The sequence below is a fragment of the Salarias fasciatus genome, chromosome 10 (assembly GCF_902148845.1).
Source record: "Salarias fasciatus chromosome 10, fSalaFa1.1, whole genome shotgun sequence".
NCBI lineage: Eukaryota > Metazoa > Chordata > Actinopteri > Blenniiformes > Blenniidae > Salarias > Salarias fasciatus.
Genome location: NC_043754.1, coordinates 9,010,079 through 9,036,199, shown reverse-complemented (window position 1 = coordinate 9,036,199; position 26,121 = coordinate 9,010,079). Strand labels below are relative to the sequence as shown.

At 44.6% G+C, this 26,121-nt stretch overlaps 1 protein-coding gene across 2 annotated transcripts; it reads right to left on the bottom strand.

Moving 5' to 3' along the window:
- On the bottom strand, positions 1–25,949 carry LOC115395177 (kinase suppressor of Ras 1). 2 transcript variants are annotated; one of them, XM_030100595.1, is made up of 21 exons: positions 25,342–25,949; positions 15,255–15,395; positions 11,029–11,176; positions 10,464–10,953; positions 8,236–8,417; positions 8,014–8,083; positions 7,845–7,928; positions 7,709–7,770; positions 7,522–7,631; positions 6,372–6,540; positions 6,096–6,137; positions 5,738–5,786; positions 5,577–5,637; positions 4,911–5,216; positions 4,632–4,828; positions 4,444–4,540; positions 4,119–4,252; positions 3,576–3,707; positions 3,317–3,452; positions 3,000–3,133; positions 1–1,480 (listed from the first exon to the last, which is right to left on the bottom strand). In XM_030100595.1, exons 1-21 carry the CDS (start codon positions 25,549–25,551, stop codon positions 1,474–1,476), a joined length of 2,961 nt encoding a protein of 986 aa, XP_029956455.1. In that variant the 5' UTR covers positions 25,552–25,949; the 3' UTR covers positions 1–1,473. The 2 variants fall into 2 exon arrangements, with proteins under 2 accessions (XP_029956455.1, XP_029956456.1); XM_030100596.1 differs by lacking the exon at positions 6,096–6,137.
- Positions 25,950–26,121: the final 172 nt, after the last annotated feature.

Genomic DNA, 26,121 nt, shown 5'->3' with positions numbered 1-26,121 from the left:
TTTTACATAGAAAATGTTTGTACAAATATTAGAAGAATCATGTTTCATTTTGCTGTACATTAAATAATGTATTTACACGACATACCATTGGATTTGCAACACAACATTTACTGCAATCTTTCACGAAAAAAAACACACACACACACACACACCTTACATATTCAAACAGAACAGTCACCCAGTCGCACGTGCACCCACACCAAACACATAAATACAAGCACGCCAACTGAAGCCGTCACAATCACAAACAGTATACACAAGCGCGCACAAGAGGTACTGTTTTAGGAAGAGATAGGACACTTTTGCGCTAGGTTCCTGATTTCTCCTTTTTTTTTTTTTGTGTGTTTTCTTTTGCGCCGAGAATGAAATCACTCAGCTTCTTGAGAGGAGGATCTTTAGTAACTCTTAATCTTTTAAGGTGCACTTTACACTTCAACAGATGGACATTATCATTATTATTATTATTGAAAATACCGTCAGCTGTGAATAGTATTCAGTTTCCTGGTTCTTTTCACCCCCGGCTGTTACAAAAGTCTTCACTGGTGCTTTAGTTTTCCAGATGCATCCAATAAACAGTGATTTTTTTTTTTTTACATTTTTTTTTTTAACTCCAAAGTGACAACATACAAGTGTGAGACTGTCCGAGACTCTCCTGAGGAGCAGAGGATCGTAAAAACACTGCAAATATAAGACAATCTCAAGAGAAACGGTGACAACAGAAGAAAACAAAGAGTTCATGATTACTTTTTTGTTGTTGTTGACAAAGTGCATATTGCATCAGCACATGCCGTCACACAACCTTGACCAAAAAATAAGAAAAAAAACCAAACCGAGAGGAACAGCGAGGCAGTAGGTTTGAGATCATCACTCAAGCAGCCTGTCAAATGCACGTCAAACCCGTCGGGTCGGGAGGGAAACAGATAAATGGAGCGGTCCAGTTGGTGGGGTGGGGGTCTTTTTCTTTTTATGTCCAGCAGTGTGTATTTCTGTGTGTGTGTGTGTTTTAGAAATAGGAGGGAAGCGAGCGCCGTGCGGCCGGGACCCCCGGGGGAGAGCGACCACATCACAGCAGCAGCACAGAGAAGGCGAGCGGGCCGAGGACGGAGGACGGACGAGGACGCAGCCGCCGGCAGGCACAGACCACAGCAACGCCGGTCACACACCGCCGCCGTCACAGGACGGGAAGCCAAAGAGATATCAGACGAATGGAGGGAGAGCGAGGTTGGGGAGGGGGGGGGCTATCCCCCATTGTCCCCCCCTCGACTCGTGCCACGCCTCAAGTCCACCGATCCTCTCCTCCCCCACAAGAAAACGCGACGGTTAGACATGGAAGATCAGAGTGCGGATTAGTGGAAGCTGCGCCCGTTTCAGGCAGAGGCAATGCTTTGATCAATCCTGTGAGAGTTAAGGATTCAGGAGCATGCAAGGCAGACCCAGGCTTTGTTTTGCATTGCTTATGTTTCAGAGCGACTGCTACAACCTAGATTAGAGAAGAGAGGAAAGAAAAGAGCAAAGGAAAACACAAACGGTTAGTGAGAGTGCGACAGGCCGACACTGAAATAAGCAGGACGTCGCACACACAACGTAGATTAGTGGATTAAAAAAAAAAAAAACAAAAAAAAACGTCAGTTCAATCAGATCTGATGTTCTCTTCTGAAGTTTTGTTTTTTGCAATCAAGCGAGCATTCCCCCCCACCCACCCATCGTAATTCCACCCAGCAGTGCACAACTGGCAAGTAACCATACAAGGATCAATAGCGAAGCCCACAGCTACTGGCAGGAGTCGTGGAGCCAATGTGATAAAGGAGGATGAAAGAGCAAAATGTGGAAAAAAAGGCAGAACACAGAGAGGGAAATGGAGCAGAAGTGAAGCTGGAATGAAATTGTGGAAATAAAAAGAGGAAGGTGGTTAATTGATATGAAAAAGCTGATGTGAATTTAGAAAAAAAAAGAGGAAGGAATTCATTTTAGCTGGTCAAAAATGCATCAAATTAGATTCGCTTAATTTTAGTAATTTGTACGATTGGTTTTTATCAATCCAATCTTTAATTTTATTTTGAAAAAAATGCAAGTCCACACCTTTGCAAGTCCAGGACAAGTAGAAATTGTGATTATCAAGACTCTGAGTGATTTGGCAGTCAACAAGTTCAACAAATTAACACTTTGCAATGTAGGAAAAGGTAAATAAATATATTTCAAAATCAGTCTCCTAAAACGGACTCGTGTAATCACTGGCTGAGATAACAAGCATAAAGCTTCTACATTAGTTACAAATTAGTTTTAGATTTCACTCTGGTTTAATCCGACGGGTTCAGTATGTGTCCAAACACGGTTTTCAAACCGGGCATTAGGACTGCAAAAGAGCATGAAATATGAATTTTTTTGTAAACATAATGCAGTCGGTGTAGTTTTGTATTCAGTCTACGACAATGAGAGCAAACTGTGGAGCTCAGGAGGGACTCCAGCCGGATGAATACTTTCTTTTTACTTTCATGCATAAACAACCTCTGTGGTTATTTTTCCGCCCGGATGCTTTAACAGCTCAAATGATTTGTTGCACATACACGGTGGCCTTCGTGTTTAAGCATTTAAAATGAAAAAACGTATCTATCTAGCCCACTGATACTGCAGTTTTGTTGATTTTACATTAGCAGTGTAGCCATGATGTTTTCTGGAGGGACTGTGTCTTATTGAGGAAAATAAAAAATGGCTATGAAATGATTTGTCACAATGTGCGCAAAACTTAAACTATGAGAGTAACAACTGAACCCTGTTCACATTTTGTCTGCAAGCCGCGGCTGAGAAGAGTTCAGCCAAGAGTCAGCTCCATAAAATTAAGACGATGCGACCTTGAGGCCTCAATGTGAGCCTGAAAACATCTCGTTTTCAGACTCGTATTATTTACAGTCAGTAACTGGAACCCAAAAATAATACACAGCAAGTGATACGTTTCCACGTCCAGTGTCGTTCACATCCTGCTCCGCCTGTGGGATACCTACTCTGCAGACTTCCAGAAGTGTCCGGGGTGGGACAGCCTGCGGTTGAGTTTGGGCAGCTTCTCCAGCATGTCGGCCAGCTGGGTGAAGGTCGGCCGCTCTCTCAGGTCGTACGACCAGCAGGCGGACAGGATCTCCTGAAGGACAGCAAACCATGCAGCGGGCTGAGCACATTCACCCTCCAAGCCAAGCAAAAAAGAGAGGTGACAAAACAGGAACAAGGGTGGAGTTTCTGAGGAAGGAGTGTCACTTTAACTAATACTAATTTCACTGAATCTCACAAATTTCAGAACTGAAAGTAAACAAATGTTTGGACTTACAGTGACTTCTTTGCCCAGGCTGATCTCCGCCAAAACCTTCTTGATGCCCTCTCCACTCCCCACCTGCCAGATGGTCGCTTCCACAGGCTGGTTGGTGATTGGCCAGTCCCTCGCTTGTAGCTCGTACCAAATTGTACTAGAAAGGGGGACGAAGAGCGGCTTCAGTTATTCTGCTGAATGATTATCTTCCTCGTTCCAGATATTAGAAACTGAAATTACTCAAATGAATGAATAATAAAAGGTAAAGTGTTTCACTCACCCAAAAGCGTACACATCTGCCGCAGTGGAAAAAGGCAGGCGGTCCTCGTTGTTACCTGGGCTCATCCGGCGCACGATCTCGGGTGCGAGATAACAAATCCAGCCGTGTGGAAGCTTGAGTTTATTCTCACGCCTGGGAAAAAAAATAAAATAAAAAATGAAGGTAATAGATCAAATGGAGTAGAAAATCTAATTGGAAAGATGTATTAACTAGAGTGGAAAATGCATTAAGTAAATGCATTCCTTATCCTGTGTACAAAACTATCTATTTATGAAGACATACACAAAGGAAGTGTTAAATTAGCAAACTGTGTGTTCAAACTGAATTTGAAAAACAACAATGAGCAGGAAATGACCGTTTTACAATCCAGGGTTTCTACAGCCACTCAGCTAAAAAGCACCAGACGACAAGGGACACAGATCCCTGCAGGACTCCCATCATGGACCTCAGTAACTGTGATTAATCACTGGACCTCCTCAGGTAATAACCAGTGAGCAGCACTTCTGCTGAAGCTGTGTTCTTAAGGCCTCTGGAGCTTCTTACCTCCCCTCCTGAACCACGCCGGAGATCCCAAACAGCCCGAAGTCTGTGATCACCACTTTATTGGTGTCGTGAAAGACGTTCTTGGATTTCAAGTCTTTGTGAACGATGCCTTTGGCGTGCAGGTAGCCCATTCCCTGTCGCAGAGGGGAAACGGTGAAAGCTCAGGAGGGTTTACAGGCTGTACGGACACATGCATGGAAGAGAAGCTCATGTGGATATTGTTTTTAGCCAAATTTAAGAAGATGTGTGGTAATTCGCTTTAAGTTTTGCTTTAGGTTGAGGGTTGCATCACGACGATGTGCAGAAAACAAGAGAAAAAAAATACCTTTACAATCTCCTGAGCGATTTGTCTCGTCTTATTTATGTCCAAAGTGTTTTTGGTGTCTCGAACAACTGAATAAAGCGTCCTTCCTTTACAAAAACTGCAAAGCAGACAGACAGAATTACATATATTCAGTTATTTCAAAGCCAATACATGCATTCGGGTTAAAATGATTTGTAATTTGCTCTCACCTGGTGATGATGGCCAGGTGAGGTGGGGCCATGCAGGCCCCCATGAAGAGCACGACGTTCTCGTGCCTGGTCTGCCTGTAGTTCATCACCTCCTTCTTGAAGAGCTTCAGGTGGTCCTGGTTGTTCCCGTCGATCTCCAGGAGCCGGATGGCCACCTCGCCGTGCCACCGACCTTTGTGGACTTTCCCCCAACGGCCCTGAATGGACACACATCAGATCCGGTCAGTACTGTCGGACGCCGATCGGAAGGCGTCTCGGAGTGAAGGTCGGCCCGCTCGCCTTCCCGATGAGTTCCCCGAGGTCCAGCTGCTCGAACGGGATGTCCCACTCCTGCAGGTACACGCTGGTCTGGCTGGGCTTGCGGGAGATGGGGCCCTTCCACTGGTTCCCCCGGGAGTTGGGCAGGTCGTCCAGCTCGTCGCACTCGCCGTCCGAGCCCACGTTCATCCTGATCTCCTCCCTGTCGTCGTCGTCGTCGTCGCCCTCGTCGTCTTCCCTTCCATCCTCGTTGTCTTCATCGTCTTCCTCGTTCTCCTCCTCCGCTTCAGGTTCTTCATCTTCAACCTCGATTTCCTCCTCTCCTTCCTGTAAGAGATAATATATTAACAAACAAATCTATCAGGAGAAAAAAACAATGAACCAGTTGTTCAAATGATAATATTCTCTTTAAAAAACATTATGTTTTATGAAAAATTTATATCCGTACTACCCTGCACTAAAAATCTATTCACAGATATTTATGCTCAAAACTATTTTTAATGACTTTCTTGAATAAATGTTTAATTGTTGATTTATTTATTGTCTGAACTCCTTTTATTTCTGTTCATTAATTCTGTTCTGACACATTTCAGACAAACACTTGTGAAAAAAAAAACTATAAAGATTACATAAATCCTGCAAAATTAGGAGCTAAAGCGCATCTCTGGGCTTCATACTTGACGTTACCTCTTCATCTTCATCCTCTGCCAGCTCTGTGTGTATGTCATCCACTGAATGCTCAATTTCACTATTGTGAGACATAAAAATGGAAAAGTGAGGGGTGGAATCACAGAAAACAAACCATCGTGCCATCACGTGGTGTTATAATAATAAAATAAGCTTCTTACACAGTGTCTTGGAGGACTTCGGAGTGCAAATGCGCAGGACTGGAAACGTCTGTAAAACGAAGAAAAATGTTAAAAAGAGGATTTAAATTAGGAAACTTCTTGATTTCCCTTCCTTGCTACATTTAGGAAAATTCAAATCCCCACTGCATGCAGAACACGACCGCTCATGCAATTCCCCACCACCGCCAACAGATGGTGTCAAAACGCTGTGAATGGTGAAGACAGTGAGGACGCTGAAAAGACGGCTAACAGCTACTTCCTGGAAGCCGGCAGGAGAGTTCCAGGGAATCTGAGGTGTGCAGGGTGGAACGAAGGGACAGAAAGGATGCGGCACTGCACGCTCACACTGTCAACTCACCGGGAAAGATAAACTGCGTTCTCTGCTGTATGTAAAAGGCAGCTTTTTCAAGAAAGAAAGAGGGGAAAACAGATGACAGGGAGACACGTCTGGTTAGAAAAGCTTTGAACTGAGAGATCCTATAAAGACCACACTTCCATGTTAACATGATAATGTGGAAAGAGAAGTGTGTGAGTATAATATTCCTATCATGAGGAGAAATCAAGGGTACGATGCTGGCATGCATATTGCACTATGTACCCTGCATCACGTCTACGTTTGTGGGATTAAATGCACCTGGGAAGTTGAATCGGCTGTCCCTGTGGCCTTTGGGCGAAGGGTTGGGCGGCGGCGTGGCGCTGGGGGGGTTGCTCTGCTGGAAGGGTGCCGGGGAGGAAGGCGTGGACGAGGTGGTGGAGGACGGATTGCTGCTGGAGTCCAGCTGGTTCAGAACTGGAGGATGATCCTGGTGGGGCAGGGGTCGGAGTGCAAGAAACAAAGCCAGTAATGAGTGGTAGTTGTGGTTGAAGTTCGGGTCAACTTCTAATCATGATCCCTATTTTCACCAGTCTGTGTGTCAAGGCGGTGTACGAGACCTTAGCCCTTCAGCTGCCACGATTACGGAGTGTAACTGAAAGTGTGAATATAACTCCTACGAACTGTAAGCTTCTGGCTGAGCAGCGCTGATTCCTCGAAGCCGACTATGACTGAAAGTTTGGCTGCACCACGTCATCTCCAATGAGTTGAAGGACGAACCATTACAAAGTGTTTCAAATAATGTTCGAAAGCTTGTTATCTGTTCATTTCACTGGTGGGATCGCAGAATTATTAAGTGTATGAATTTATGAATAAACCCAGATTTGGAGTCGCAGTTACTGCTCTGTCAAAATGTCAACATGGTCCAGCACTCACCTCCTGTGACAATCAAAACAGTCGCTTTGATTGCCATTTTCTGCTCTATTTCTTTTGGGGAGCTGCAGTGAAACTGTGTGGCGCAGTGAGTTGGTGGTCTAGTTGATGATCTCAGACTATCTTTGGTCATAAAACTCTGACAACAGCCAAATAAGATTAATAATAATAAACTACTGATTGCTTATGAGCAAACATGTGAAATTAATATACAACTGAAATTAAGATACTTCTATAATCTATGTCTTTTGTTGATATCGTGGCAGTCAGGTGTGATGTTTAATTAAACCTAGATCAGATTCAAAGGTCTGCAGTTTATGAATGAATATTCTAATGATAAAAATCAACCAGAATTCCATAAAGTTCACAACGCATAAAAAGTAAATATAATCAAGATTAGCAGTGAATATTTTCTGCAGACTAAATATCTGATATTATCACCTTTGTTATTAAACTGCAGTTTATTGCATCTTGTTTTCATTTGTATTTGACAAACTCAAAGTGTTCAAGGCAATGACGAAACCTTGACACACAGTACCTTTTTTGTAATAGCCTTTGGTAGTGTCCCAAACTGCGGTGCTTCCGCTGGCCGATCCACCGGGTTGTTTATGTCGGAGGGAACTGACTCAGTCCTCCGAATTTTGGCGACTGCAGGAGAGACGGTCATTACCACACAAGTACGAGATTCCAGTCCAATGTAGCTGTAGGGATGAACGCAGACTTACTTGGTATAAAAGAGATTCTGCAGGAAGGAGCTTCCTTTGTGCATTTGTTGTGGCACTTTAATCTGCGCGGAAAGCACGGACGTGAAAAGACAGAAATTTGAGAAAGTGTCCAGAAGACAGAAATCCCTTGACTCACCGACAATGTTTGCACTTGACTCCAAACATCATGTTTTTCTGGCACACTTGACATGTCTGGGATAACCACGACTTGGTAGAAAACCTGCACAGCAACAAGTTCTTGTTAGGTTCAGTCTGACATGAGGATGCAGTCGGTCCAGCACCATGAGTTTGAGATGAATTTCTACCTGTGCGTGACCGCGAGGCCGATGTCCCGCCTCACTGCTTGTGGGGAATTGCGATGCACTGCTACATTATCTGTCCACACAGAGAGAGACACGGGATTGGTGGAGAAGAAGAGAGAATTTCATTGGAGGTTTAGTTTCCATTGATTAAGAGGTTATGAGTTATTTTGGATAAACGTTGTTCAGACACGTATACTGAACCAAACAGGATAAAGATCGACTCACTCTTGATTGTGCTGTGCTCCTCCAGCAGGGTGGGCGTTCCGGGTAAGGTGTAGGGTGCTGTGGGGGCGGCTGGGGTGACGCCGGGCGTCCGTGCGGACATGACAGGATAGCGGGAGGGCGTGTCCTCACATCCATTCCCATTCACTTGCATATTCAGAAACAACCTGTTCTTCTTAACACACCTGGAGAAGAGGAAAACATTTCCAGCAGCTCCATTATACCGGCCGAAAGAGTGGACGGACGTCGCAGGTCTGGCTTCCTGCGCCGTAAACTGAAGGTTACATAATGACTGAAGAGCTGCACGTTGGGAGTGCTTAAGTCGTGCTGGCGCGGGATCGCCAGGGTGACATCCTTAACACCCAGACTGAAGTCACAAGCAGCAGAGCACCACGCTGTGCCAGGCCTCTGAACTGTGCACACATGCACAGGCACACGTGAGAAAGCACGGCTCCGCTAAATCAGACCGGCGACCATGTTTCAGGCTGCCGTTGTAGCATACCGTACATTATGTACAAAGCCAGGATCAACTCGCGGGATCATCCGGGTGCGCGTTGGATGTTTTGGATCTATGTCAGCTGTATTTACCGCACCCCTTTACTAGGCTTTTTTTTTTTTTTTCCTAATTGCTTTCCCAAAACAGGCAGGATATTATGAATAAACACGTGGTGTGTGTGTATGTGTGAGTGCATCGAATCACAGAGAGATGAAGAGAGAGTGTGTGTGTGTGTGTGTGTGTGTGTGTGTGTGTGTGTGTGTGTGTGTGTGTGTGTGTGTGTGTGTGTGTGTGAGAGAGAGAGAGACTGTGTGTGCATTGCCACCTCTGCGTATTAGACCTAGGAAATACTTCCTGTTTTGACATGACTCATAATCTCTGGGAATCTGTGTGGGGATTAGCCCACAGCAGTCGTACAGCGAGAGGAAAGGAGCAACAGGCAGGATGTGTGTGTGTGTGTGTGTGTGTGTGGAGAGAGACAGAGAGAGCCGATGTGAACATATCAAAGGAAAGCTTTGCTTCTGTCCTGACATGAAAGGCTGCAATGAAAACGAGGCACATGAGCAGATGTGTGTGAAGTCATTCTATCAAAATGTCAAATAACAAAAGAGCTCTTTCAAGTGACGATAATCTGAAACGGGAGAATGGGATCGTTTTCAAAGCACATTGGGGAAAAGTCTCAGAAGATGAGCTGATATTTCAATCTGACCAACTCTTCACTACAAGGTACGGCTGCACAACACAAATTTGTCATGAGTATGATATCAACGTGAGTGATAGACAGGCTGCAAAAGTCTGAACTGCGATCAATCGTGTTTCAGTGCACTGTAGTAATGGTCTAGACGTCAACGCCTTTGGACAATCAGCTGTAGCCTCATAGATGTCCACCAACCTGGTAGATCTGAGGCAACAAACTATGTGAATCTCAAAACACAAAGATAATAACATCATGGATTTATCTCAAAACTTGTCGCTTCCCTAATGCATGACAGCTTGCGTATTGCATTGTCCTCCTGACAGTACAGTTCGTCTTGATTTTGTAGAAATATTGAAGTTAGAGAGCAAATCACGTAGTTCTGGTCTGTCTAGTCTTCAAGTACCAATTTGTAAAACACACGGATACAGTGAAGCACAGTAAAATCCAGTCTGTCAACAAGAAAGGAGCAAGCAGACGGTTGAACGTTAAAACACTTGATGTGTGGTTCAAGGTCTCGGCTACATTCTTCTGACATATGAATTATCCACTACAACAGGCACTGCAGATGGTGTTTGCATTTTCATGGTACTGCAGAGTAAGACATTTTAAGTTTGATTCATTTTGATAAAGTTGTAAATATTCAAAAATCTCTACTTGTTTTCCTAAACTAACCGACAGTAAACTGATGGGACTGAGAGATGGACAGAAGACACTGGAGTGATTCGTGACCATCACCGTCCATCTCTCTTGCACCTTTAAATCACGTAAGTGGCAGACTGGCTGTAATAACAGCTGACCGATGTATGCTGCATGATTACAGATGAGTAATGTTCCTTTCTGTTTAAGTGATGAAAACTGCGAAGACGTGCAAACGCTCATTTCTCAGGATTAACCTGCAGCCCTCCTCTCCGGCTACATCTTTCACACTCTTTAAACGTGTGCTAACAGAATAAACCGAGGCAATCTGTCACGATTTCAAAGCCGTCGGAGGATTTCTGAAAATGCGAGGGCGAGGCGGGCTTTCGGCTGGACACCTACTTGTTGGTGGGGGGGTCCTCGATGCGGTTGCCCAGCTGGGACTCGTGACTCTTGCTGCGTGTCAGGGTGATGTTGGGGAGGAGGTGGAGCACCTTGCGAGACGGAGGCGGAGGGGTACAGGGGGGCTTTAGTCGATTACGCCTCTTTGAAGGAGGCGTGATGGGCGGGGTGGAGGTGTGTCCGTGGAGGCGGGCCGTGCGGGTTAAGTACATGTTGAAGGGATCCGTGAGAGGGCTGTCGCCGTGGAGATGGGACGCCAGCGCCTCCGGCGTGGGCGCGGCCGACACGGAGCCCGAGCGGGGATGGGGGAAGGTGGCGCTGGGGGTGGAGGGGGTGGAGTGGATGGTGGACGGACGGGCCAGAGGGGAGGGGCTGTGGGCGCGGAGCGGGGTCCCCAGGTTGGAGAGCTGGTCTGCGGTGAGCAGAGAGCCGCTGTCCCTCCTGGTGGGCTCAGACAGCCAGGGGACGCCGTCTTCCCTCAGTTCACCTCCTGCAGGGGATTCAAAAATCTCAGAAAACACAAGACCAGCACACCGATGAAGGATCCCGTCGGGTGAAGACATACCCGATTCAGTGGCACTCTTTAGACAGGAGAGGGCAGCACTGAGCCGGGCGCACTCCTCTGAACTGGACCCCAGCCTTCTCATTGTGTCTCTGACCTGAGCCCCGGTCATCTGCAGCAAGGCATCCACAGACAACTTCGCCTCCACCACCTGCATGCAACCAACACAAATTATTATTAGATTATTTCACTGAATGAGGTCCAAACAAAAGCAACATCCGTGCACAATGCATCATGACTTCATCAAACGGTTCAGTCTCAGGGCTTTAAACCCTGCAGCAGGATATAGTATCGTGTTCAAACTGTGCACCAAACAAAACAAAATGTATGAAATTAAATGACAATATGGAAGAATAGGATATAAAAAACACCCATCAATTTTAGTAAACCATTATGCAGCTGCAATTACTAGCAGGCCTCCCAAGGTGTCGATTAGAGCTCTAACTAATCACTGTTTGATTATCCACTTATTATCATCTAATAATAATCAATTCATCGTCTGAGAAATCAGCTGTCAAGACATTGTTGAAAAAGGGTCAAATCCAGGAGAGAAATCCTAAGACCTGGTTTATTATCACAGAGGACTGACAGCAAACATGTGGCCTCCCGAAATAAGTTTCTCAAAAAACATGAAAGATTTTTTCCTCTCACATAAGACAAAGAAAAGAAAAAAAGATTAATTGGACTAATTTGGTAGTTATTTTGCATTGTTTATCTATGTTAAGACAGTAATGAAGCATTTAAATAGAGTCAGTTTCATCATACCTATTTCAAGTTAAATGCAAAGTTGCAGCAGTCAATAAAAAAAGACCTTCATTGAAATGAAAATCCACCTACTGAAACATCCTATCTCTACTGGGAAAACCCCAGCAGTATGCACCAAAAAGAAAAGAGAAGTGCCAAAAACATGAAGACACGGGTCACAGAGGGAAACCGGAACGAGCCCAGCAAGTTTAGGATGTTTTTGTCTTTATATTTTTTTCTTTTAAACGAGGGAAGTACGCAATCACTTATCAGTCAGGTTAAAGCCTTGTTCTGAGAGGGCAAACACTGATCACAAAAACTAGGGCAACCTCCCACACTTGTGTGTACACTACAAGCAACGAAACCAACCAACACACACACACACACACACACACACACACACAGAAAACACACATGGTGTGGGTCCTCTGCTGCTCTTTTCCCACCGTCTTATGCATAACAACATGTCATAAATCGCACAGCGTGCACACATGACTGCGACGCAGCTAACGAGTGTTACTCACTCATATAAACACTGCAATTAACAACTAATTCTTTAAGCTTAAAATAACGGTTTTCTGTATGAAGTGTTGAAATATACAGACTGAATTTGAACCAAGAGCCACATGCTTGGATAACATTATGCAACATTCCCAGGAAGGGGAAGTAAGAGAGCAGAGACAAGCAGAGGTAAATATATATATACACACACACACACACACACACACACACACACACATATATATATATACACACACACACACACACACACACACACACACACATACATATATAACTACAACCATTGTGATGTTTTTGGACTATTACATAACGCAGCTCTCACTGTACATAGTGTGGGAGATGCACAGTAGACATACCATTCTAATAATATATGATCTAAATGGGTCATCAGCATGCCATGACAGCTCTACATCTTTCAGGATATCCCTTTAGGTGTACAAGTCATACAAATGCGCGCTCGCTGCACTATCAAAATGACTCTTATTTTCTCTGACAAAGCTGAATTATCTGAGGGGGAAGTTGGCTTTTAAACCAAAAGGCAAACAAGAGCACAGAGTGAGACCGATAAACTGTAAACACAAGACAAATAATCAGATGTGGAACGAGGCCATGGAGCAAAAAACAAAAAGCATGTACGAGCTCGGGACATATTAAAGAACAACAAGTGAGGAAGCATTGGAAAATAAGCAGAGTACGGTTGGGTCACAAAACAGAGGCAAATGTACTAGAACTGAGAAAACAAACTGGGGCTGACAGGGATTAGATGGTTTACAGCCACACAGGAAGGAGAACCAGAAAGAGGAGGGAGAAATTAAACACAATGAATACAAAGTGCAAAGTAAAAAGCGCAATTTCGTCAGAGAACTGCAGCTTTTCTGCCATGAAATGCAAACGGCGACTCTGAAGGCCAAAAGATAAATCAGAAAGAAAACAACAATGACTTAGATCCTTGTGATCAAAAGTAAGCTTTATCAGCAGCAAAAGACATTAATGAAGAAAAAATATTTTCTGTTTAGATCCCCGCTCTTTCACAAGGAGGATCAGGATCAGCTGCAAGTTTAAAATTCAGGACCATACAGCAGACGCACATCAAACGTCTTCCTCAGCCCGGGGTCTCAAACTGAAGGTCACCTCCTGCAGGGCTGCCACTGGGAAACCAGGCCACCAGCGCCGTTATTATTCAGCTATGATGTTCTAAACCTGTGGGTCAAAACCGGCCAGCAAGAGGCTCCAGTCCGGCCCGCCGAGCCATCAAGCAAACTGTAAAGACTTCAAAGAAAACCGAGATTTGTCTTTTAAACAAATGCATTAAGATTTGCAGACACTAAAATATGTTTGCGTCACTGTTCTAAAGCAACTCTACCGTGTGTTATTATAGTTGTATCTTGCATTGTTGCTCAGTTAAACCAAGTTACACTGAAAGGTGTTTGAATGATTTCGGTCACTTGAGCTCTGAAATGTGTTGGAGTGTACTGAGCTAAAGGCACTGGTGGTATTTTTACCAGCTGAGCGATCACGATTACCTATAAAATCTAGAAGAGGACAAACTGGTGGGAAGAATTTCTCTGCGGCAACTTTCACATCCGGCATTCAGCTGGTTGAGATAAAGATTTTCTCAGTCAGCACATGCATAAAAAAAAATACAGCCTGAATTACTTATACAACCAGCTGTCTGAGAAGACGTTCAGAGGATCCAAGCAAGGTTAGGACAAATAGTATCATGAAGACTTTTCTTGAATTGTTTTTACTGTCAGACTCCAAGAAGTGTGGCTTTTTGTTTACAGACTAATATCATGTGAGTGTTTAAAATTCTGATACTGTGAGAGCAGAGCTCCAGGGGGGTTTTATTAACCTGAATCATTGATGTACAAATCATTAAATACAACTAAAATCTCATCTCACGAAGGCTTGTTTGTTTCACACTCAGAGCTGATCAGTGGGAGGTGATTGAAGAGCGCTATGAGCCCGGTTTTCTGCCCCGCCTGTTTAGTTTACTGGTCCTGGTCTGCCTGCGAACTGTTAACCAGGATGTGGACTTGACATTCCTGGATATCTACTTCACATCACATGGACAGCTTTAGAGGAAGTCGGTGTGTAAATTAGTTTCATTCGTATGAAGCATAAACTACACTGATGATGAAATTTACACCACGACTATCACCATCATGAAACCATCAATTCCTCTTTAAAATTGATAAAAAAAAAAAGTTCTCCAATGAGAACGAATTATAGGCTCAGCTAAACTGTTTTAATGTGCCTGCTTCAACTCCAATCCATCTGACCCAGCTACTGATCATAGATCGATGTGGCCGAGTAGCTTAATGGTGCTGTATATCCTTGTGTAAGGTGCATTATTGGGAAGTATCAATTGAAGAGGTAACAAGATAAACACTTTTCTTTGACTGCATTAATATGCTTTTAATGACTGTTCAGACAAGTCATTCACTTCTTCTAAACAACCGTGCAGCTTGTTCTCTTGGGAGAAGTAATTACAGCCCTTTAGAAGATGAGCTAAATATTAAGAATTAAATAAATCTGATGCGTCTCCAGTAACATCCACTAGAGAGCCTTGTCAAACATATGCCCACTCACTTTGTTTTGTTAAATTCCTCATGCACTTGCCAAAAAAAAAAAGAAAAAGCTCCCCAGTCCACAAGTCATGGCATTAAACTGTACACAGCAGCAGGCTGGGAAAGTGGACTTTCAGTCATCTGACATGAGTTTGTCTAAACAAACGTAAGTGGATGTTCCTTCAAATCAACAGCAGCTCAACGATCATGATCACCACAATGAAGTCGGGCCTGTTTTAGAAAGGTATTTCCATGGCCGCTGGTCGAGGATTCCTCATGCATATGTGAATAGGGGGGGGATTGAGTACACACACTGATTACACATAAATGTGACACAAACAAAGTCCCTCCGGTCAGACTAATCTGGAGCTCATACACGACAACATGACCCACCTCGATGAGCTCCGGTCGCAGGTTGATGGTGCGTAGCCAGTCCCGTAAGCGCGGGTAGCTGTCCAGGGCCTCGGGTCGCTCCGTCTCTGGCACTTTCTGCTTGCACTGCAGCTGTTTACAGATGTATTTCATCAGCTTCACCTGCAGAGAGCAACGGACAACGGGAGGGGCGGGTCAGACACGGCTTCCATGAAGGCAGTAAACTGTTTAAATTTACACCGTCGTGGCATGGCTGTCATTATTCCAGGGCAGAAACATCATTGTTGCATCAACATAACTGACACGACACACTGACCTCTCTAATACTTTCCATCAACAGATGCTCCTCCGATGCAATAAAGCCAGATGCATAAATTACTCCATATTCACCCGCTGCTTTTTCCCCACTCTGAACTCAATGCACCTGCAGCAGTGACTCCAGATGTTTTATTTTCCGGCCACCGCCACACACACACACACACGGCAGCTAATTAGATATAAACTGCTATTATTATACAGAGGAACAATGAGCCGGTCATCTAATGAGAGCATCTGTGGCACTGGCACAACACATCGGTGCCTTTGGAACAAAGCAGCTTGGTGACATCAAACTTCTCAGTGCCACTCAAGTGTCAAATGACCTGTAAATGTTGTAGTAAGATACAAAGGAACAATCACCGATATGGAAAATAGTCATCAGCGTCTGTGTAATACTACTAAAATTACTTGTGGTCTTTGCAATTGCTACTTATATAGATCAGATTTCTGACAACTATGTAATTCGTACTTGAAATATTGTTTTTCTTATGAGTCACTATAATTAGTTATTTTTATTTATTTTTTTAATTAACCTTTATTTATACAGATGGGCCCCACTGAGGTCCAGGGTCTTATTTTCAAGAGGCTAAATTTCCTAGCCTTTTTCCACTGCATCAGCGATATACTCATCTGCACTTAAACAAGATTGCCAAGCATAAACAACCAGCATAGCAGATGAATCATTAACATGCCCAAACAGCTCTACATCTTCCAGGATATTCATGCACACAACTATCAATGCAATGTTAATATGAAAAAAGCTTGATTATTTGGAGGACGTTAACCTTAACCTGGTTCTCAATCAAACCTGAACATCGAGGTCTGTATGTAGGTTGAGACTCATTGGCAGTGGAGAGCGTCATCATTAGCAAATCTATTTATAAAAGCACCACTTTAACAAAGTGCCTTGACAAAAAAAGGCAATCAAAAATAAAATTACATTCATGAAGAGATAATCAGGAACTGTGGGAGGAAATTTAAAGGCAGGTGTTTGAAAACCTACTGAAAAACAAGTGTGTTAAAAGTTATTTTTAAGGACGTACAGATTCAGACAGTATAACCTCTGTGTTGTGGAAAAAGACACTGCCACTTATGTATATTTAGGCCCATGATTCCCTGACACAGTGTTCACAAAAACAGGTTCAAGTCGAGATCGAAGACTCCCTGAACTTTTGCTGCCACCACCTCACGGGTTCATTCTTGAGAATAAGTGCACGTGTGAACTTTGCAGGCAAAAGAACCGAAAATGTGTCAAAGCAGATAAGGCGTCAGGTTCCTCCATGTGTGTTCTCTTCCTCTCCAGACAGCATGTACAGTGTGTACACTTTGTGTGGCTCCAGTTGAACAAACCGCACACAAACACACTCGCGTTTCCAGTCATTGTCTTAATGCTGCATCTGCTCCTCAGCGGCCGAAACCACCATGTAACCTTTACTGTAGTGTCTCATGACATGACACATCGGCGAACATCACTACCACATAACAGACACTGCACTGTTGAGAAACTGTCACTTTTTTTTCCCCCATGTGAAATGTCGATACCGGAGTTTCATACTTCACAAGTCTCGACGTGAAGAGACCTTTTTTTTTTAATTTAATCTTTTCCAAACCAATGTCAAGTGCAGTGGTCCTGTGAGTAAGCATCACAATGAGCGCCGCGGTATTGGTTTGCAGCGGCCCGCATTGTGCAGCTCACCGTGACTGTATAGAGTGTCCTTATCTCTCAGTCTATCTGTAAGAGTCCATTACAGCAGGCATCACCTTCAGATGAGCCGCGCAACACCAGCCGGCTCTCGACCCGCCGCGCACCTTTCGAGTGCCGGCGCAACAAAGACGGGCGCGCGTCTTTCTCAGGCTCATTCAAGCTCCCACCGTGACACATCCACTCGCCGAACGCACCAGAGAAGAAAACTCTCGCCGCGCCGCGCTGCTCGGAAAGTGTGGCCTTGGGATGTAAAAAGGCTGCTCACAAAAACACTTCCAGCGGAGGCCAGAGAGATGAAAGCGGAGAGGAAAATAGGAGATAAAATGCTTTCCTTGTCGACCCTGACTGGAGCTTTTCAGCTCCAAAACCACTCATTAATTATCAGTGCCACTGAGAGTATTATCAAATAATAGAGTTGAAGCTGTACTGATGAGTAGTTTTCATCAGGCAGGCAAAGATTGAGCCATAAAGCCAAATGATCTACTAGAGATTAAAATTTAAAAAAATGCATCGAATGCAAAAGTTTCAGAAAATATACGTCAATGACAACAAACAGCCTTTGGAATGAAAACATGACTCCACTCCTTCCAGTGGGTTAAAGCAGTAATAAGTTACTTGCTCTTGACCTTAGTGGACAGTAAGTAAGAGCAGCAGCTCCTTTTATGGGAGAGACAGGCTGCTTCTTTGGCCATGAAACCCCAACGCTGAAAAACATGCATGTATGCAAACTTTGTGACAGATAAGCGCACACAGACACAGACAGCTTCAAGCTGGGCGCAAAAACCTTTCAGCAGCAAAACACCCAGCCCACAGCCTGGATACGGGGTTTTTTTTTTGTTTAGTTTTTTTTTTACTGGGATCTTCTTCAACTAGATATTAGTTTTACACGTTTTCTCAAAAGTTAAAAATAAGAAATCCTGGAAAAACCCTGTGAAAATGTTGACGTCTTCAATCTCGACCTGAAACTGGTGCAACGGTAAGCATCGTACACCAAGCGGGTTACAGCCGAAACCACGCTGGGACAACATAAAGAGATGAATTGTACTTTTAATCCAATCAAAACAGAGGTCCGGAACAACATATTCTCTCAGATTATTCACCGTGCTCTCATTAAAGAATCTCAATTTAATCCCTCCCGCAATGTGGACCGTTAGGTCAACAGTAGGTGGTCGCTACTCCGAGTGGCTAATGAGCTGGACTCCTCCTTTACCTCCCAACACACCATCGCAGCCCGGTGACGTCAGGTTACCTAGCAACCCTCTTCTGAGGCGTCAGCAACAATTCAGTGGGATTTTCCCCACATGTGAAACGCAGGGCTCAGACACAATACATCTCAACATGTAAATGTCACCGACGCTTCTCCGCAGGATGACACAGAACGGGGCCAACTTCTCTTTCATCTCCGACCGTAAAGAGAGCGCTCACTTCACCTGTTATCATCCTAAATAAATAGGCTGGATAGGATTACACGAGCGCGCACGTCTCCAAATCCCTCGCTGATATCAGTGATGTGTGTGTGTGTGTGTGTGTGTGTGTGTGTGTGTGTGTGTGTGTGTGTGTGTGTGTGTGTGTGTGTGTGTGTGTGTGTGTGTTCGTGTCGGGAGCGCAGACGAACCGGGATAGATAATGACAGGCCCCCTCACGTATTATTTTTGCTGCAGAGTGGAGAAAGCAAAGCGTCTGACGTGTGGCCTGGAGGTGGGAGGAGGGGGAGGGAGAGATGGCGTCAGAGCCCACCTGTCAGCGGAGCTAAACAACGCCATGGCAACGGCCTAATGCCGTGAAGAGATGAGTGACAGCCAGCGAGAGCGAGAGAGAGAGAGAGGCAGAGGAGTCCCAGCATCGGCCGGCCTGACACAGCAGAGTCGGGGAGCAGATCCCACTGCTTCCACTGTTTTCTCAAGGCACTTGCTGACACAGCAACTTCGGTGCACCTGCCAAGGATAGCACGGCCGATCTGAGAACCGAGCAACAACGCCGTTATCCCGGAAAATGATATTCGCAAAGGAAGGTCAGAGCATTCCTCCTATAACAGCGCTCCTGCAGACGGACCAGCTGTACGTCCCCTCTGGCCCAGAGAGACATGAGAAACTGATCAGTTATGAGTCAAACACACAGAAAAGGCATGAGAAATGACAACTAAATAATTCTTGAAAATGTAAATGAACATTTGTTCAATACTCTAAGTATTAGAAATTACTGCTCTGGCTGCATGTGGCAGCTGCACTCAGTCTGTTACCAGCTAAAGTGGAGCAATAATATAAATTCAAACCAAATTTTTATTTTTCCATAAAAACATTCTAGTAACTCTTCCGCAGGCTGGTGCATTATCTTACACTCACGCAGAACCACAGTTGCCAAATGGAAAAGAAGGAAAAACAAAACAACTACGGCAGACGGAGTTATGCAGAAGCCGGGTCACAGGCCGGGATCTTTCTGGGATGTGTGATTGACAGACAAAAGCATGCCGCTCTTCCTCCTCCATTGTTACGGCCGGAGAAGTAAACATTAGGCTTGGGGGCTGAGGAGGTGAAAGAGGTGCCTCCAACTGTCTGTGCTAATGTAGGCGTGGGTTTGTCTGAGCTTGGTCTTCCTACACAGACAGAACGATACCCGTGGCCTTGTTTTTGGCTTATACTGTAAAACAAAACAAAAAAACAGGCTTAAAAAAAGAAATAAATAAAAACCATCAGAAAAGAAGTCAGGTTTGAATTGTTAGTGTGACTGCTGGTAATCGCCAGCAAAATACAAGGATTGTGCGTAAGTAGAAGATGCAGTTCGAGTGAGATACATCCACATCAACATGATAACATACATCATGATAGCAGAGCACACCACAGTGCGGGAGGACGAGCTCGACCCCAGACCTCGAACTGTATCACACCCCTCTGCTCTCACACAAGCAGTCATTTTTTTTTTTTTGTTTTATGACAAATTATAACTCCCTTTGTGGATAACACAGTCTTTATCTGAAGTATGCAACTGATATGTTTGTTTTAGCAATTTAATTGTCGATATCATCACTTCCAATAAATCCACTTCAGCAAATATGTTTTCACAAGGCACTCCTCCCTTTTTATTTGTTTCTTTTTATAATTATTTCTCAAAACCATAAAAAAGCTGTTAAAAGGCATTCTTGAAACCTCAAGATTTTTTCACTGCTTCCTCCCTGGAACAAAGTTTTTACCACACTGACAACAACTTTAAGGCTGTAAAGGGTTTCTACAGAAGTGGCACAGCAGACATCATATAATATCACTCATCCCGACTCGGTTAAAGAACAGACACGAGTCTACGATCCGTACACAACACAGTCCACTCTTAAAGAGAAAAGAAAACTGAGTCAGGGTTAGCGTTCAGTTGTGTATCCTCTGTGCTCTCATGTGAGCAGCGTTCTCCGCCGTCTACTTCCAGACACACAGAGACACGGATACACACATACGCATCGGCGCAGAGTGGCTGTCATGTCATAGGAAGCAGCCCAGCGGATTGGCTTTGATTCTCCCCTCCCCTTTCCTCCCCTTCCCTCCCTCCTCGCGCGTCATTTGATTTTCTTATTTAACAACCAACCCTGAAAATGCGTAGGAAGAAAGATGTCTAAATATAGATGCAGCCACAACAGCTCGCACCACGAGCGCGCAGCAAACTCTCTCCAACACCATGAGACGGAATGAGAGTGACGCTCTGCTGTGTGCTGATCATTGCAGAGAGCAGCGCTTTAAAATATAATGCTGCAGATTGCTTTCATAAAAGGATTGAAGAAACATCTCATTGTGTTTGACATTTCTAGACTGTGCAAAAAAAAGATGGATATTCCATTCTTTTAAATTGAGGTCTGCAACTGTCCGAATTGTTATTTTGCACAAGAGTTTAAACAAATTTCTGCATTTTTTTTTAATCATGATTTCTTCTCAATAACTATAAACAAAAATCATCCATGGAAAAGACACCTTGGGTGAGGCCTGCCCTACACTTTGAAAACCACTGATGTAAACTGGTTTTATTTTAAGCATAAATGACTCTCCAGCACAGAAAGTGAATGGGACAAAGCGAAATTCTGGACTTTATGAAGGACTACAGTAAAAGTAACACGGAGGCAGCATGAGAGGCCGACAGAGACCAGGCAGAGTGGGATTAACATGTGAAAAGTGAAGTACCAGTTAGCACTCCATTTGAGAGGCCGGTATCATTATCCTCTCACTGGCAAGGCAGGAAAAAAAAACACACACACACACACACACACACACACGCACATAGACACACAGTTCAAGTGGAATAATAAAGCTCTCTCAATGAGAGAATAAAGTGAGATCAAGCCGTTCTTGATTGCACTCCAGAGCAATATGGAAGCGATAACCCTTTTGCGCCACGAGTGTGAAAACCGCTCTGACCCCACACAGACTGCTCAAATTCAGACATGGATTAAAGCTGATACAGCTTCAATGCTAGTCACATCCATATCTTGCCATTTCTTCATTAACGTGGGTATTTGTGCTTGTCACAGCCTGAAGACTTTCTAGACTTTTAATTTTAGACTATTCCAGGACACTCGAAGAACTGCATAACTGTGGTTTGCGCAACGCCTGACAAAATATTTGGGATACAGATTTATTACGCATTGTGCTGACTCTCAATATATGAGACATGAGGCAAGAGAAATCCCAGGCAGGCCTGAAAGCGAGAAGTGAAAGTGCACATTTATGGCAAGATGAGGTTTCAAAACGGTGTGCCAGTAAAGACATAGGAAGTAAGACTGCTGATCGACACAGCTTAACCCAGCCCAGAGGCCTTCCAGGCAGCTTCACTTGGGAGGCTGTTGAAAGAGACGCTGCCCACGCTTTTAATGATGATCAACATCTCTGAGGTTAAGCAGCGACTGATCGAACTCAAACAACATCAAGGCAAACTGGAGGAAGTACTTAAAGAGATTGTAATATTTCGACAGAGATTAAGTGCTTGATAAGTGAAATGCTTTTATTATGTATGCCCTTAAAAAAAATAACAGGCAATACAGGACGACTGACTGATAGGAAACATAGGGAGGAATTTATAGATGCCAGATTCATAAAAATAAAAGATCCTTCATCTCCTATCCATTCTGTAAATACGGCGCTTATGTGAGAGAAGTACAGTAAACAGTAAAAAATGTTGTGCATTAACAGTGACCCCCTCCCAGTTGTTATGGTTCAGTCTCTGAACTCTGATTTGAGGACATCTTCATTTTTACAAACATTCAAATCTACAAACCTAGAAAAAAAAGATAAGTTTGTACGTTTTTTTTTAGTTCAAGAAACTGCTTGAATCTAATTCAGACAGCCTTCAATAGGACAAAGCCTCGGCCTCCCTCTGTAATCTGTGTTGTGCCCCTAAAAGAATGTCTCGGACCCCGTTTGGGTACCACAATGATTGAAAACCTTCTTTAAAGTTGCAACAGAGCAGTGATGGTAAAATAACAACAGAAATCTTTCACAAAATAAATGAGAGCAGCATTGCATTAACAGTTGTAGGGAGGCTGAAATACTCGATCAATCACCCGGAACGCTGCTGTGCATGTGTTCTCGGACACATTTGCATCCTATCTTTACTCCAGATTTTGAAATGGACACACTGCAGTGTGAGCATTTATATTCTGCTTTATGAGGTAAATAAACACAAATTGATCACTGATGCAACGACAGATAAACGTATGGAATTTAAATGACATGGGTTGGAACTAAGAATTAGGGGAAAGAGCAGCAATTAAATAGTTTGAAAGCACTTCGATGCTCTAATTTTAAACAAAGTGAGACCACAAACCAGGAAGAGGTGACGACAGAGCTCCAGATAACCTTTGCACTCCTGCCTTTTAGAGATACCCAGTCATGACGGCCTCATAGGCGCCGGAAAGAGAAATAGGAGCAAGTTTTCAGAGTCTTCAAGACACGTGCGAGAGCGGCTCGGCGTGTCCATTGTCATGTGGAACAATGCTGGTACAAAAACGTATCCACAAGACAACATACCTCAGGAAGTACTCTGCCAGATCACATCCTGTTCCACCGACAAGGTACGCATGACAACGGACGACGAGGCTGACGTGACTTCACAGCTGCAATCTGCAAAGTTTAACTACAAACATCTACAAAGTTTACCTACATTTGCACAGAAGCAGCGGCTAAACTCACGTGGATCCCATCAAAACACATGAATTCACTTGGTCTGGTTTCTATTTCAGCAAAAGATCAGATTTTTTTTTTTAATTCAATTTAATACCAAGCTCCTTTACTTGTGCTGGTGACAATTTGTTCCCACACAGTGGCTTGCCAACTCGCACCTGATGCCTGCCAGCAAGCAGGGAAGCAACCAGATTATTTTGAAGACGCTCATGTTCTCAAACCGAATAAAAAAAAAAGATGCGTCCAGGAACCACAAGATGGCTTTGTCATTTCTCCTTGTTTAAAGGTCTTTAATGCTATCACCACACACACAAACAGATCTTTTAAGCAGGTGATATTGTGTATCTGCCTGCACCGGCGAGGCAAAACAAGCTGGCTGGTACCGAGACGACACATGCAGTGTAACTTTGTGCCTTAACAATATCGCTTTCTTCATTAGCCGAGATTCTTGGCCATCGCGAAGGTCACTTGAAAACCACTTCATTGTGTGTCTGTGCGGCTGAAACTAAATGCTCTGCACTCTCTGGAACGCCAGTTTTTGGGGGCAACAGCGCAATTGTTCACAGGGTGTTCAGTTATACAGAAATAAAACAGACATGGATAATTGATAGCCTGGAGCCAATCACGACTGAATATTCCTTTTAGCCAAGGTATGAGGCTTAAATAAACCATGAACAAGAAAACCCATTTATCAGCTATCATGTCTCCAGATGTCAGTTCGTCTCGAGCACATACAACTATACGATTATCCCACATTTGAAAGAGCACATTTGATGGCAGTAAACTCCAAATGCTGTGCCGCCTTTCACATCTCTGCCTCATCAGAATGTACTGTATCAGCCATTTCTGTCCCCACACCTTCCCCCTCATCCTATCACCACGTTCAGCAGAGGCAGGCCTGCTGTCTCCTTGTGGCATTGTTACTAACAACACCAAGCTGTACTTTCCATGACATGATACCTTCAGTCATGTCACTGCTTCAATTTTTACAAAAGATAACATGATACTGTAAACACGCCAGGCTGGGTTAAACCTGACCCTTATGAAAAAGGCCTACACCAACATACTGTGCATATTTATATAAACCAGGAAGCTGTAAATACAGTGAAATAATCAGAAATCCTTGCACCTACTTCTAAAACTGGGAGAGCATCTGTCCTGTTTTAACCTGAATTGCATGGCCACGTTTTTAAATGCAAAGTATGGAGAATACAGCATGCAGCTTCTGCACGCTGCAAGTCATGACTTCTATATCACACCGCATGCCATCATGGGAGATGCTGCTGCCCCACAAAAGCAATGGCTCTTGCGCAAAGCAATGTCAAGTCATGCCCAAAACGACAGAAGCGGATCTGCATCCAGATGCAGGAGAGCAGCCTGTGCATCAGCCTTTTGCGCACGGCCGGGGGAAAAGCGCGTCGTACCCTACATTTCAGCTCATATTTTTGTCTCGCAGGCCCCCCCGGCCGCACAGACAACAGGATCCAGAGCACAGGGGGACATAAATAATAGCAGCATCAGATTATTGAATGTGTGCCATTAGGCCAGGCTGGATTCAGCTGCACGGCACGGTTTTTCTGCTGGAGAACTATCCGAGGGGGGCTCCTGGCAAATCATAAAGAGGTCACATCACACAACGGGCGTGCAGCACCGATCACCATGCCTCCGCCAATTCACAAAACAACCCGGCTCGGACAGAACTTGCAAACCATTTTTTTTTATTATTATTATTTATTATTCTTCAGTCCCGTCCACCTCGGCGGGGCATTGTGAGCGGCAGAATGTGCTGTGCTGGCTGGGAGCGCGCCTCGCTCGCCGCCTGCGCGGCGGACATAAGCGGTCGAAAAGCTTCATGACTCCGCAATTTGCCCAGAAGACCCCCCCGTCCTCCCGTCTCTTGACACACACACACACACGTGAAGCGCTCGGTTACCTCCAGAGTGCGTATCTCTCGCTGCGTGAGGTCGTTGGATGCGGCGCATATGGTCCGTAGCCCCTGTAAGCTGGAGATGGAGATATCAATCATATTCTGGATGAGTTCGCATTGATGTAGCGCGGCCATCGCTGCGCCACCGCCGCTATCCCTCTCCGGCTGCTCATCACTCTCGACCATCTTTCCACCTTTAGCAGACACACTATCCATTCCTCGGCATTGGGCACGGCTGTGGAAGGGCTGGAGTCAAACTACCAGGGTGGAATTAAACATATGCGGCGGTCCGAGCGACGCAGCGACCTATTGTGGAAGTTAGCTGACAGCAATTGTCCCCAGCTCCCAATCAGGATTAACACCGTCTGAGTGCAAAGTCAATATCAGCTGGGCTTTTCTTCCAGCTAAAAATAAAGAAAATTAAAATAAAAAAAAAACAAAAACAAAGGAAGAGGCGGTGAAATTGGCTGTAGAGAGTCCAGTGTCCGGTAGCGCTGGAGTTGTGTTTGCAGTCCGTGCAGGCTACGGAGGAGCGGATACTGGAGCTTCCACCGACGGCTCCGGCGGAGGCTCACCGTCTGTCAGCTGCTGGGAACATCACGGGCCGCGGTGCACGCTGGGAAACGGAGTCCCGGGCGCTCCACGCTTCATCCACATCATCCGCCGAGCCCCCCCCCCCCCAATGCTCCGCCCCACCCCCACCCGCCTCACATACAGCAGGTGCAGAGCAACAACAAAAATTCAATTATACCACGCCACGCCACCCAAACTGCCTCAGCCAGAATA